Source organism: Bos indicus, chromosome 11 (assembly GCF_029378745.1).
Source record: "Bos indicus isolate NIAB-ARS_2022 breed Sahiwal x Tharparkar chromosome 11, NIAB-ARS_B.indTharparkar_mat_pri_1.0, whole genome shotgun sequence".
In the NCBI taxonomy this organism is placed as follows: Eukaryota; Metazoa; Chordata; class Mammalia; order Artiodactyla; family Bovidae; genus Bos; species Bos indicus.
The window spans coordinates 464,446-478,243 of NC_091770.1; the positions used below are offsets into that span (position 1 = coordinate 464,446).

Consider the following 13,798-nt stretch of genomic DNA (forward strand, 5'->3'; position numbering starts at 1 on the left):
TTATGACATACAGTTGTGTCAGGAATTGCATTTAACTCATAGCAAAATAACTTTGACCCTGGAAGAGCTGCATAGGAATTACAGGGGCTTTTGATGGTGCAGGAAAAAAAAAACCCTATTGATGCCAAAAAGACGTCAGATGGGATGAGAGATATGTCAAATATAGTTAAACTTTTAATTGTGAGTGCTGTTCCAAACACTGTTTATGGTACTATGGTTAAATGTTGGTTTTGATATATGTGTTTGAGGATTTCAGCTTCGACATGCCACAAAATCCATTTTTAGGACAGGTATTGTCTTGGAGAGAAAACTAGCATCTACCTTATCTACTATATCATACAGTGAATTTTACTGGCTGTCCATTACTGTATGTAGAAATGTTTTGGAAGTAAAGAAGCATGTTTCCACCCACAGCTCGTCCACATCTTTATGGTGATGAGCTGTACTGTAAATAAATTGTATTAAAAGCTAGGACTCGTAAATTTGCTACAAGTATGGCTATCCCATGGCCAGAGTTCTTCATGCCTTGGTTTCCTGTGTTTGGCCCTCAAATTGGGATTGTAGTTGTATGTTCTGGTCGACTGGGGTGTCATAACTTGGTCACATTTGACAGTTTATTAGGTCTTTTGTGGATTGATCAGGCTTCCCTGGTGGCTCAGACTGTAAAGAATCCACCTGCAGTACAAGAGATCTGGGTTCAGTCCCTGGGTTGGGAAGATCTCCTGGAGAAGGGAATGGCTACCTACTCCAGTATTTTGGCTTGGAGAATTCCATGGATTTTACAGTCCATGGGGTCACAGAGAGTTGAACCCGACTGAGTGACTTTGACTTTCACTTGTGGCTTGGTCAGCTGAAAGGAGTAGTTCAATTTACGATGAATTAGAGGTAATATGAGGTTTTGGGTTTTTTGGTTTGTTTCATTCCAACATGCCAGTGATCCTTGAAATGTGTTTTTCAAATTAGGTTTCAGCGGAAATGAACAGAAATGACCTTTAATGTTAAGAAGCCGGGCAGTCATGGGGCTATAAAGCGCACCTTGTCTGAATGCTTCATGTGTGAAATGTGGAAAAGCTAGTGTGTAGTGTGAGACACGGGAAAGGTGTTGTGGGACATAGTGCTCATTTCAGCCTGGTGCTGGCCTTCAGTGCTAACCTTCTGTGGGCCCAGCTAAAATGTGCCGATGACTAGTCATCTGAGAGGCAGGTCTGGAACGACCTTCGATGTTATTAATTACTTGTACACTTACAATATGATTGGATTATTTGACACTCATCTAAGAATTAATGACTCTTCTGTAAACTTTTATGACATTTTATTCTGGTTTTGACTCCAGAAACTGACTACAATGTGTTTGAATTCATACAGAAATAATGTTGATATTTGGAACCCATGTCGAACTTCTATGAAGAAAGGGCAACAATGATTGCAGCCGGGGATTTGCAGGAATTTGTTCCTTTTGGTCGAGACCACTGCAAGCACCACCCTAATGCTTTGAACCTCCAGCTTCGCCAGCTTCAGCCAGCCTCCGAGTTATGGTCTTCTGATGGTGCTGCTGGCCTAGTGGGATCCCTTCAGGAGGTTACCATCCATGAGAAACAGAAGGTTCCGTTAAGTTTCTTTCCCATAATATTTTTGAAATGTAGAATGTTGTGATCTACTTGTAATTTAAGACTACCTGCCACTGAGAAAGGAGTATAATGGTATTTCTAGGGTAGTGGTTAAGATTTGGTAATTTCAGTCAAGACTAAAATAATGACTTCATTGTATTATGGTGTCATAACCATTTATTTAGACATGTAACTCATGGTTTTATAGTAAGTATTATGGTTATGGTCCATTCTAAACCTCTTTCTCGTCACTTAGTATGTGGGGACCAGATATCATGTTGTTTGATTAGATAGTAGAGTTAGAAATGGTCCCTGCTGCAGAAAAATACTTACGTTTCCCCTAGTTCTTAAATAGAGGGATGAGACGTTAGCGTGTCAGAAAATCAGTCTTCCCACCTTATTCCACTTAGGATACCACAATCTCAGGGAGAGGAAAGTCTGTGTAGTTAGAAATCTAAACCTTTCTTTCTCCCATTTAATTGTAATGCCCAGGGACAGAAGTTGAATGTAGCTGTGAAGCAGGGAAATCTGCCCTGTGGATAAACTCCCCCAGTGATTCCCACGTGCACCTCACTGCCCCTCTCCATCACTTCTCCCTATACTTAATATACCTTTTTAGTTTCCCCAGGCATGTTGGTTTCATTTTGGGATCTGCAGACATGTTTATGTTTTGGACAAATAATACGATAGTATAACATGAAACATCCTATAAGATATATGATGCACATACCCAGACACCCCACTTTGTTAATCAGTGGCACCGAGTTTCTGAAAGTTGGGCTTGGATTGTGTCTTACTCCACACGCAAAGAGAGAGTAGGAGACTTGTATCTGGGTAATTATTTGATTTAATTAGTAAATCTTGCTCCATACTATTGAAAAAGTGCTTAAACATGTCTTGTATGTATTAACTTTTAAGGAGAGCTGGCAGTTAAGAAAAGGTGTCAGTGAAATTGGAGAAGAAGTGGATTACGATGAGGAACTCTACATGGCTGGAAACATGGTTATCTGGAGCAAAGGAAGTAAAAGCCAGGCATTGGCTGTTTATAAAGCATTTACAGTTGACAGTCCTGTTCAACAGGTGAGTTGATTTGAATTTTAGCATTTGATTATTTAACACTTAAAATCAATGTTTGTCCTAAAATTTAACAGAAATAATAAAAACAGCACAGTGATCCCAGCAGCCGGGTGTACGTGTTAAAAGTCCGTTTGTTTCCTATAGCGTCACCTTTTTCCCACTGTTCTTTGTCAGTCAGTTTTTCCCACTGTCCTTTTTTGTATGCTGCAGTCCATGGGGTTGCAAAGAGTCAGACACGACTGAGCGACTGAACTTGTCAGTTTAATGAGTCTTTAAACACTGTTCTTGAGTGATAAGATTCATTATTCTCTAAAAATTTCTAAGACATTGAGGGTACAAAGAATACTTTAACACACGATGATTATAATTGATTGCAGGTATTCAATAATACCTACTTCCTAGTGACAATCAGAGAGAGAAAAACCTACTTGGTCTCGTTGCAGTTGGATATGACACCTACATCTGTTGTGATAATTGGTAATTAAAGAGAAGGAATTAAGTATTTGCCCTTCCTGTTTAGGAAGACATGCAGTTTATCTCCCTTATTTGTGGAAGAGTGCCAACTAGTAAAAATAGAAGGGTAGAGTTAAAAAATCATCATTCTGTCACCTCCAGTTGTAATAATTGATTCAGAAAAGGATTGTTAATGACTGGTAACACTTCTGGGTGAAAAGACATTACCGTGCACCAGGGTATTACTCTGTGGATTACTTGCTAATATAAAGCAACAGATGTATCTCTATTTTAGAGACATCTGTTGGTCTCCATTTCCACCAGGTGATTCTTTGCCATCATTAGTAGTGGGACAAAGGCACACTAGACTCTAGCTACGATGCAGTATATGTTGTCATCCTCTCAGTTTCTTCCCCAGATTATATAACGTGAGCATCTAGTTCAACCTTCAGTTATAGAAAGTATAGGGACCAGAGGGTACGTTTTTAAAGTATCGTGAGATGAGTGGGTTGGAGGTATAGATGAAACAAGAATGGCCAGAGGTTGATAATTACTGGCTAATGAGTATTCATTATGTTATTCTGTTTACTTTGTATTTGAAATTTTCCATAATTAAAAATAGAAGGAAAAAAACACTACAAGAAAACAATTGTATGAATTCAGAATGTGGAACAGTCTACATTCTGGCCTCTTTAAAAAGTTAGTCAAGGAGCAGGAAAGAAAGATGGGGCTGTTCTAGGTTAGAAGAGACTAAAAGGACATCAGCAAATACAGTATTTTTTGAATGTCGTTAAATGAACTTTGAATCTTGGTTTGAGAACCAGCTGGGGCCGGAGCACGAGGACGACCCTGAGGGATGGGTCAGGCAGGGAGGTAGAGGGGTTCAGGATGGGGACACAGGCATACCCGATGTGAACCCATGTCAGTGTGTGGCAAACCCACTACAGTACTGAAAAGTAGTTAGCCTCCAATTAAAATAAATACATTTATATTTTTAAAAAAGGGAGACATTCTTGAGAAAATCTGAAATAGTTGAAAATGGACTGGATATCAGGTGCTAGTAGAAAATTACATTTTTTTCCTCAAGTGGTATGACAGTTTATAGGTTAAACCTATAGGTTTAATAGGAGTACGTCTTCAGTTTTAGGAAATAGATGATGAGGTGGAAATACAAGATGACGGGTTTCGGGGTGAAGTGATGCTGTGTGCAATTTTCAAACACACCTCCCCACTCCCCACATCCTTATGTATAGGAATGCACACATAAACAGATACACAAAAGGTTAGTAACAACCGTCAGATTTAGGTGAGACAGATGGTCACTGTACCATTTCAGCTTTTCTTACGGAAAGATTTTAGGATATCAAGTTGGGGGGAAAATGAAAGCATTTTTGGTAGTTGAATTAATTGTTCGCCTATTGACAGAAGGTTTTAGAGGCTTCTTATTCATGTGAAGTTCTTTATTTGTAAACACTGAAATCATATCTCGACTGCTTTTTTTCCCTGTTAACTATTTTATGATGAGTGTTGTACTCTTATAACAATTTAGTAGGAAGGGTAAAGTGAATTATTCCCCAATTTCAGACAGTGTGTGAAAGCATTTCTGTGTAGGAGTGTTGAAGCCAGTGATCTTTTTGATGATTATTTCCCCCCATGTAACATTGTAAACGTATTTAATGCCACTGAAAAATGGTTAAAAAGATAAATTTTATGTATGTTTTACCACAATTAAAAAGGCACATGAAAATGCCTTTCAGTTCAGTTGCTCAGTTGTGTCCGACTCTTTGCGACCCCATGAACCGCAGCACGCCAGGCCTCCGTGTCCATCACCAACTCCCAGAGTTCACTCAGACTCACGTCCATCGAGTCGGTGATGCCATCCAGCCATCTCATCCTCTGTCGCCCCCTTTTCCTCCTGCCCCTGATCCCTCCCAGCATCAGGGTCTTTTCCAATGAGTCAGTTCTTCACATCAGGTGACCAAAGTACTGGAGTTTCAGCTTCAGCATCAGTCCTTCCAGTGAACATCCAGGACTGATCTCCTTTAGGATGGACTGGTTGGATCTCCTTGCAGTCCATGGGACTCTCAAGAGTCTTCTCCAACACCACAGTTCAAAAGCATCAATTCTTCGGCGCTCAGCCTTCTTCACAGTCCAACTGTCACATCCATACATGACCACTGGAAAAACCATAGCCTTGACTAGACGGACCTTTGTTGGCAAAGTAATGTCTCTGCTTTTCAATATGCTATCTAGGTTGGTCATAACTTTCCTTCAAAGGAGTAAGCATCTTTTAATTTCATGGCTGCAGTCACCATCTGCAGTGATTTTGGAGCCCCAAAAAATAAAGTCTCACACTGTTTCCACTGTTTCCCCATCTATTTCCCATGAAGTGATGAGACCAGATGCCATGATCTTAGTTTTCTGAATGTTGAGCTTTACGCCAACTTTTTCACTCTCTTTCACTTTCATCAAGAGGCTTTTTAGTTCTTCACTTTCTGCCATAAGGATGGTGTCATCTGCATATCTGAGGTTATTGATATTTCTCCCGGCAATCTTGATTTCAGCTTGTGTTTGTTCCAGTCTAGCGTTCTTTAGATAATTTCGATGTGATTGTCAAGCATGCCAGTTAAAGTTTAATGGTTTTTAAAAGTTTTCCTGGTATGTACATACACACACACACACACACATTTTTAAAATGAGCGTTTAATGAGGGATTTCTAGGTGTGTCAAAGAGTGATAAGATCATTAGGTAAGTCTGGAGATTATGAAATAGCTTGGCAGTTTTCAGCTTTTACAATAATCTTTAGCTTTGTATAGGATATAGGGTTTAATATAGGTTGAATTTCTATTTGAATTCACTTCTGCTTCAAAGCTTCTATCTTGTGGATTTTTGTCTTCCCTTTTCTCTTCATAAACCTTATTAGCAGACATAGTTTATCTGAAAATAGTTATCATTAGTCTAATTTTATCTTATTTTTCCTTATTCCCATATGTATGTGTTGAGCTGATAAGGTGGGACAGTTATGTACATGACACTATTATTTAGATATTATTAATTAATAGGTTATTTTTAGATACCATTTTCTTAAGTAAGCATTTTGTTTTGATTTTAGGCATTGTGGTGTGACTTCATTATATCACAGGATAAGTCTGATAAGGACTACAGTAAGTTTCTTTTTGAAATTTTATTTGATCTTATGATTCCAAATGTTTATCTCATTTTTTTTTCCAGTCAAAATAGGTAGCCACTAATAATAGTGGCTTACCTTGAGCATTTTTATGTTGTTCATTAAAGAATTTGTGCTATTGGAAATTGTAACTTGTATTTGGGAACCTTTTTTTAAAAAAAAAAAAAAAAAAGCATGTATCTTGTACTCCCTTTTCAGGTAGTGATGAAGTGGAAAGATGCATATGTATATTGCAAAGCTCATGTATCAACATGCATAGCATAGAAGGAAAGGATTACATAGCTTCTTTACCTTTTCAGGTAAGTCTGAGTGTTTCAATCTTTTTGTGTTTTATTGGAGCTTATTCTTGAATTAATTGATTTCAGAAGTACTGCTGCTCTCACATTGTATAATCACAAATGTTATTTTTACTGAAATAAAATAGCTAAATTTTAGCAGCTGTAATTGCTTGCCATTTCCATCCTTTGCCTAAAAGGTAAATTATCTAGTGAAGTGAATTGTGAAATCTTTTCTGGGATTTTTTTTTTTTTTTTTTTCATTTTAAGTACATTTGTAAGAAATCACTTTGGTTATACTCAACCATTTGAGCAATATTAGTGTTTTTCCTGTTTCTCATCATCTTTTTTCATGCCCTAATGCAGTCATTACCCTTTAATCACATTGTCAGTTTGGTACTGATATTAGCACTGGTGGGAATATTAGATAAAACTTCTCTTCCGTATATTTGATTTTCTCTTAGATTTCCTTGTTAGAATTATAGATTGTTAGTCTGCAAAGCTCTTATTATATTGGAAGAAAAATCTAATGTTCTATATTGTTTCATAAAAACATGTTATAAAGAGTCATTTCTTTTACTTCTGTTTTTCCTTACCCTTTTACCAAATAGGTTGCAAATGTTTGGCCCACCAAGTATGGATTGCTGTTCGAACGAAGCAGCTCTTCATGTGAGGTTCCTCCAGGCCCACCCAGGTATGCAGGTCAGAATATGATTCCTTGGGCTTTTTCTGTTGGTTCTTAGGTAAAAGTGCTTGCCCAAAAGTTTGGGATGATGAAAATTACCATGCTGTCAGTGCAGATAGATGCCTTTTCTCTCACCTCATCATTGTACACTTGTGAGTTCTATTGGTACTTCTCTCTTGGCACTTAATTATCTCAGCTTTTGTCCCCCAGGTAGTAAAACTGAGCGAACTCTTGGCTTAAAGATAGTAAGACTCAGTTCTTAGCTCTGCCATTTTTTTCCATTATGTTACTTTGGGCAAATCATTAGCTTTGGCATTAGTTTCCTTACCTGTTAAAGGAAGAATACTCTCTTTACTTGCTAGGTTTTATGCAGTTTTAATGAGCTAATGTGTACAATCTTTGACATAGAGCTTCCTAGTCTTAGGTGTGTAGTAAGTGGTAATGTGTTTAGTTTGTCTCCCTAATCAGCTCTCAGCTCTCCGAAGGGCAGGAACATCCAGTTACCTGTCAGTGTGTTGCAAGGAGTAGATACTAAGTTTGGAGAAGGTTGCTTACAGATTGTGATCTCTTTCTGTGTTCAGATAGAAGGTCTGTTCTTTTCCTTTTTTTTCAGTCACTCCTTAAAAAGCAGCCATTTAATTTACTTGAAGCATTTATTCTTCTTCCTTTTTAAAGTACATGCCTTTGTAAATAGGTCTAGGGGACTAAATTTCTTTCCTAGCTGTCAGACACAGTGCCACTAAGAAAAGTGTTTTTTAAAAATGACTGCCTTACACCCCTCTCTCGGTTGGTCTGTAAGGTGGTGACGGCTGCTTGCGGGTCCTCCCTGGGCTACACTGATTCTGTGCTGTGTGTGTGTGTGTGTGTGTGTGTGTGTGTGTGTGTAGACTTACTCTGCATAAGAGATATTTCTAGAAAGAAAATCGAAGATGCTGTGAAAAACGGTATGTCAGAGTTTAGAGGGTTGCTCTTCGAGACTGTAGATTTCTAGTTGCTAGTCTGCAGAAGACATTTATTTGCAGAGAATGTTCAAAATTTGTGCACAAATGGAGTTGGTGATTGATTGTTTATTTGTCCTTGCTAGAGAACCTTTACCCACTCTGTTCAGCATGCTGCATCCACTGGATGAAATTACACCACTAGTTTGCAAATCTGGAAGTAAGTGTATTTTTATAAATTCTTTTACGCAGACTCTTATTTTAGTTTGGGAGTGGGGAGGAAATAAAGGAGGTTATGAAAATTTGATTTGTCTTATAAAGGTAAAATAATTTAAGCATTAAAAAATAATTATGAAAATAATTCATATTAATTACTTCATTGAATATCCTGGTATTGACTTTAAACAACTCTTCTTTTAGTAAAAATAGAGCCAGGAATAGTGATAGATTTTCTTTTTTTTTTTTTTTTAGATTTTCTAACTTAGCTGTAGATGACTCTGTACTCTGTTTCTCAGTAATTAATAATAAATCAACAGGACTTAGATAAACTAAAATTGTTTCTTTTTTCTGGAAAAAAGAAATGGAGAGCCTTAGACCTTTATGGTGTAAATTTTAATATTTCACTTACCCTGCTCATAATATAATTTTCTGGGACTCAATTTTTTTAATATTTTCTAGACGTATTTCTAGATGCTTATTTTAAAATTTTAAATGTGAGCAAACATAGGTTATTATGAATAATGATACTTGAAGGCTAAAAAAAAATTATGTTTTTTAACCAGTTTTAAGGACATAGTCCCTAGTACATATTCTGAAATACCACTGAGATTTTTATCTTCTCTATCAGGGCTTGGCAAACTGCAGATAAATCCAGCTTATTTTCCTAAGCCTTATGAGCTAAGAGTGGTTTCAACCTTTTTAAAAGGTTGTAGGAAAAAACAAAATAAATTACGCTACTGATTCACTTTGTGGTCTGCAAAGCCTAAACTATTTACTCTTTGGCCTTATACAGAAAAGTTTGTTGATAATTCTATATTATACTGTTAACAACTACAAACAACCTAAGCACACGTGTCAGAGCATATGGTCGAATGGTATGCAGCCATTATTGCTCAAATTTTTGAATAATATTTGATAATCTCAGGAATTGCTTATTCATGTTAAGTAAGGTACAAAACTAAATGGAATATGATTCTAATTTTGTAAAAACAAAAAATATGTCTGTACAGGAAAACAAAACTAGGAGGAATGCTCCTAAAAATTTTAGTAATAATTATTTTGAGTGGAATTATGAGTGATTTTTCTTTCTTTATAATGTACTTCTTAATTTTATAACCCAATTCTTTTAAATTTTTTAAATATGTTGAGAGGAAAACATTTTGGAAACTGTCAAATAAGGAAATAGGAACTTGTTTGTGGTACTATAGATAGAAAAGCTGAACTCACTAGGAAAAAACTTATTTTTGCGTGTCTTCCCAGTAAAACAATAACAGCAGTGTATTGTTCAGCACTGTTTGAATGGTTACCATCGAGGACAGATTTCATACAGAGGAAAAGAACCACTAAGGAAGTCAAATTTGGCAGAATAGTTGATTAAAATTTATGAATAAGTCAGTTATTAAAGGAATCATGGACCTTTTACCTGTGGTTGATGAGTTTAATGGCTTAAATTCATTAACATTTAAGTACATGTGTGTGATATAAAAGCTCATAACATTCTCATCTTTAATATATTTGAAGAAATTGATGCCCAAAGTAAATGTATTAAAAATGGAGAGTTAATTATGTCATATTAATATATTAATGGATTTCATGCCTTTATTACCTTCATTTCTCTGTGTCTTTAGGAATTGCAAGAGTCACTTCATAAACAAGTCTTGTGAAGCCCATTGTCCTATACTTGATCATTTCTGTTTTATCTTTAAGGTCTTTTTGGTTCATCACGGGTACAGTATGTTGTAGATCATGCAATGAAAATTGTCTTTCTCCACACCGATCCCTCCATTGTCATGACCTATGACACTGTTCAAGGTCTGCACTCTGTGTGGGCTCTCCGGAGAGTCAAAACAGAGGTAAGGGTGAAGGCAAGTCACTTCTTAACAGAAAAAGATAGTTAATACTGAAAACTTGCATTTTTTTTTTTTTTGCTACTCATTAAAAATTATTTTTAAAATTTGTTTATTTTTAATTGGTGGATAATTGCTTTACAGTATTCTCTTGGTTTCTGCCATACATCAATATGAATCAGCCATAGGTATACATATGTCCCCTCCCCCTTGAACCTGCCTCCCTCCTTCCACCCCAGCCTACCCCCGCTAGGTTGTCAGAGAGCCCCAGTTTGAGCTCCCTGAGTCACACAGCAAACTCCCACGGGTTCTCTGTTTTACGTGTGGTAGCGTGTATGCTTCCATGCTACTCTTTCCACTCGTCCCCCCTCTGCTTCCCGCACTGTGTCCTCAGTCTGTTCCATGCCTGCCTCTCCACTGCTGCCCTGCAAATAGACTCACTGGCAGCACACCATCTTTCTAGACTCCGTATATGTGTGCTAATGTATGATATTTGTTTGTATGCTTTTAGAAGACTCGTGAAATAAATTGAGTATCTTAGGGAAAAAAATGTTATATCTTTAATAACTGGCAACTACCCTGAAAGGAAATTGCCCTTCTAATCTAATGATTACCTCCCCATCCCCCTTCATTTTGACTTAAGGAAGGGAATGTTGTTTTAAAGTTCTCTGAACAGGGGGGCACCCCCCAGAACGTGGCTACTAGCAGCTCGCTCACAGCACACCTCAGAAGCCTCTCCAAGGGCGACTCCCCCGTGGCTTCCCCCTTCCAGAACTACTCCTCCATCCACAGCCAGAGCCGCTCCACCTCCTCGCCCAGCCTGCACTCCCGTTCACCTTCCATTTCCAACATGGCAGCTCTCAGGTGGGACTTCAGTGTGGACGAGTTTCCTGGTTTTAAACAAGATGTCTCAAGAAAAAGATACCTTCTTTTTAAACTCTCTGTTGTGATTGGAAGGATTTAAAATTTCTCTTGACAGCTTCTGAGTACCTTTTAGAAAAAAAAGCAGTATGCCCATTGAGCTATTTTTACCAAGATTCCAGGCCTACTGTGTTGCCTTGCCAGCGAGTCATGTGTAGAAGCTGCCAATTCTTGTTGTTAAGAGTGCCAAATTGTTACCACTGCTTGGCAGCAGTTCGGTGAATATTAATTCCTGAGATATTTTGGTACTATTTTCTTTTGTCTTAGTTTGCTTTAGCTTTTGTTTTTATTAGTATCTATATAATCTGGGTTTTGTTCATATGTATATGTCTGAGTACCTAAGAACATAGTTTAGACTTTTTTGAATAAGCGATTCCTTTTCTGAGGCAGAAGATGAACTGATTTTCAGTTAAAAAAAGAATTATTCCAGCAGGAGTTCTAAATCTTTAGAATATAATAAAGCATGTTAAACCATTTAAGTAGCTGTTTTTTTTTTTTTTTAATTGTATTTCTGACTGGGTTTCTGCCTTGAATATTTGCATGAATACATAGAGTTTGGAAAGCTTTATTGGAAAGTGTGTCGTGTCAGCCTGTGTTATTAATTATGGTGCCCTCTTTTCTGTTTGTTTTGCAGTCGTGCTCATTCCCCTGCCTTAGGAGTGTACTCTTTTTCAGGGGTGCAAAGGTTCAACCTTTCAAGCCATAATCAGTCTCCAAAGAGACACAGTTTTTCTCATTCTCCAAGTAGTAATTCTAATGGCTCCTTTCTTGCACCAGAAACAGAGCCCATTGTTCCTGAGCTTTGTATCGACCACTTATGGACAGAAACGATTACTCGCCTGAGGTTTGGAGGATATATTTTTATATTGAGAGAAAAATGATGCTAAAAGTTTTAGAAAACACTTGATATTCTGTGTAAAGCTTCTTGCTATAAGCAGTTACAAATACTTACAAAAATGCATAGAAATATATATTAAAGGCTACCTAAGTTTCAGTAGAGAATATTAGTGATATTAAGATGATCATAAAAATATTCTTTTGTCATTTGCTGTTTCTTCCTTAACTTTGTAGTAGTAATCTCTCCCATTTGAAGTGTTTGCTGTTTTAGGGAAAAACAGTTAATTTGTGTAGTTTAGGCAACTTAGGGTTTTATAGCATTTTTCTGAAGTTTTGTCTTTGTTAGTTGAGTATCAGCTGTTCTGTGAAACACCACTCAGACCTCCATTCTACACGACCTTCCTCCTTTTGTGTTCTCTTTAATCCTTCATTCAGTCAGTGCCAGTGTGTGTGTTAGTGGCTGTGGTTTATCAGCAAGCAGGTCACTGTCCCTGTCCTCAAAAAGAGACATCTGGGGGGGGGTGGCACTGCACATCTGCAGACAGGACTTTGAAAAGACAGCTGGGTATTTTCTGGGTGGGTAAGTGGAGAAGGCACAGTCGTTAGAGGGGATCAGGAGAAAAGTTAGGAAGTGTGAATGTGTGGTATGTTCCAGGGATTAAAAATACTGTCAATTTGTTTATGTAGGAGAAGGGGAAAGGGCTGCGAAAGAGGAGGTAGAGAGAGAAAGCCGTTGGGGCTGTTCTGTCTCATGAAAGTTGTAAGGAGGTGCTTTATGTGTGAGTCATAAGGACAGGGGGCGGAGCAGTCACTTAACAGTGGGGACTGAGGCAAGGCAGGTGGATTGGAGTTTATAGAGTGTGTAGAGGTTGAGTTCCTGGGGTTCTGGAGGGCCTGTGGATGAACAGGGGTTCTGGTAACCCTCTGGGATCAAAGATAGTAATCAAAGGTACGGGTGGTGTCTAGGCCTTTTCTTTAGGAGAGGATTTAACATTCATTAGATTCCCAGTCTGTGACCTCTGAATAGTTAAAACCAGGCTGTGTAGAATCAAAAAGGGCTAGGGACTGAAGTCCTGGGAACTTAACGTTTGGGGAGGAGGTTGGTGAAAAGAGATAAGGTTGCTGCAGACAGACAGAGCAAGGGAGGTCTGGGGGAGGGGAAGCAGCAGGACAATCATGGAACATGAGAAAGGAGGCTTGAGATGAAGGTGTCAGTGTCGTCAGATGCCGGTGAAGTGTGGCAGTGAGGGTGGGCTCAGAGGCGGTACCTGCTGGCAGTGAGTTCCCCGGTGACTTTGTCCAGAGCACCTTGCGTGGGGTAGGGTGTAGTGGGATGCGGTGGAGAAAGTCAGTGGGGACTGGAGGGGTGAGCATGGATACACAGACTGTCCACAGAGTCCTTTGAGTGGGAATGAGGGTCCAAAACTAGCTGGAGGCACCTCAGGGTCCAGGGAGGGTTTCATTTTTCCTAAACTAGGTTAGAGAAAATTCATCTTCCTCTTTGCCCCTAAATTCCTCAGTGTGTTTCTCTAGAAAGTAAGGACGCTTTTTTTACCGAACCACACTACCATTTTTACAGTCAGCTAAGCGACCAGTAAGTCCTTCATATAATCTGATGTTTTAGTACATCTGTGTATTTAAAGACTCATTTTAAAGTGAGAGAGTAGGCTGCAAAGATTACACACCCAGAGCAGGAGAGCATTGAAAATACGGGGAAGAGGAAGTGATTGATGGAACAAGGAACCAGACAG

General features: G+C 38.3%; 1 protein-coding gene across 6 annotated transcripts in view; it reads left to right on the forward strand.

Annotated features, from left to right (window-relative positions):
- ANAPC1 (anaphase promoting complex subunit 1) overlaps positions 1-13,798 on the forward strand; it is a 108,726-nt gene that overhangs the window by 10,591 nt on the left and 84,337 nt on the right. For 5 of the 6 annotated variants that reach the window (XR_011569176.1, XR_011569175.1, XM_019969606.2 and 2 more), the window contains 9 exons: positions 1,366-1,602; positions 2,526-2,687; positions 6,251-6,302; positions 6,524-6,624; positions 7,212-7,294; positions 8,370-8,443; positions 10,150-10,295; positions 10,933-11,153; positions 11,845-12,054. Coding sequence is in view for 4 of the 6 variants with exons in the window: in XM_019969606.2 (XP_019825165.2) it covers positions 1,390-1,602; positions 2,526-2,687; positions 6,251-6,302; positions 6,524-6,624; positions 7,212-7,294; positions 8,370-8,443; positions 10,150-10,295; positions 10,933-11,153; positions 11,845-12,054 (1,262 nt within the window). In the remaining 2 variants the exon portion in view is untranslated. The remainder of the gene's footprint in view (positions 1-1,365; positions 1,603-2,525; positions 2,688-6,250; positions 6,303-6,523; positions 6,625-7,211; positions 7,295-8,369; positions 8,444-10,149; positions 10,296-10,932; positions 11,154-11,844; positions 12,055-13,798) is intronic. The other variant, XM_019969609.2, reaches the window with a different exon arrangement.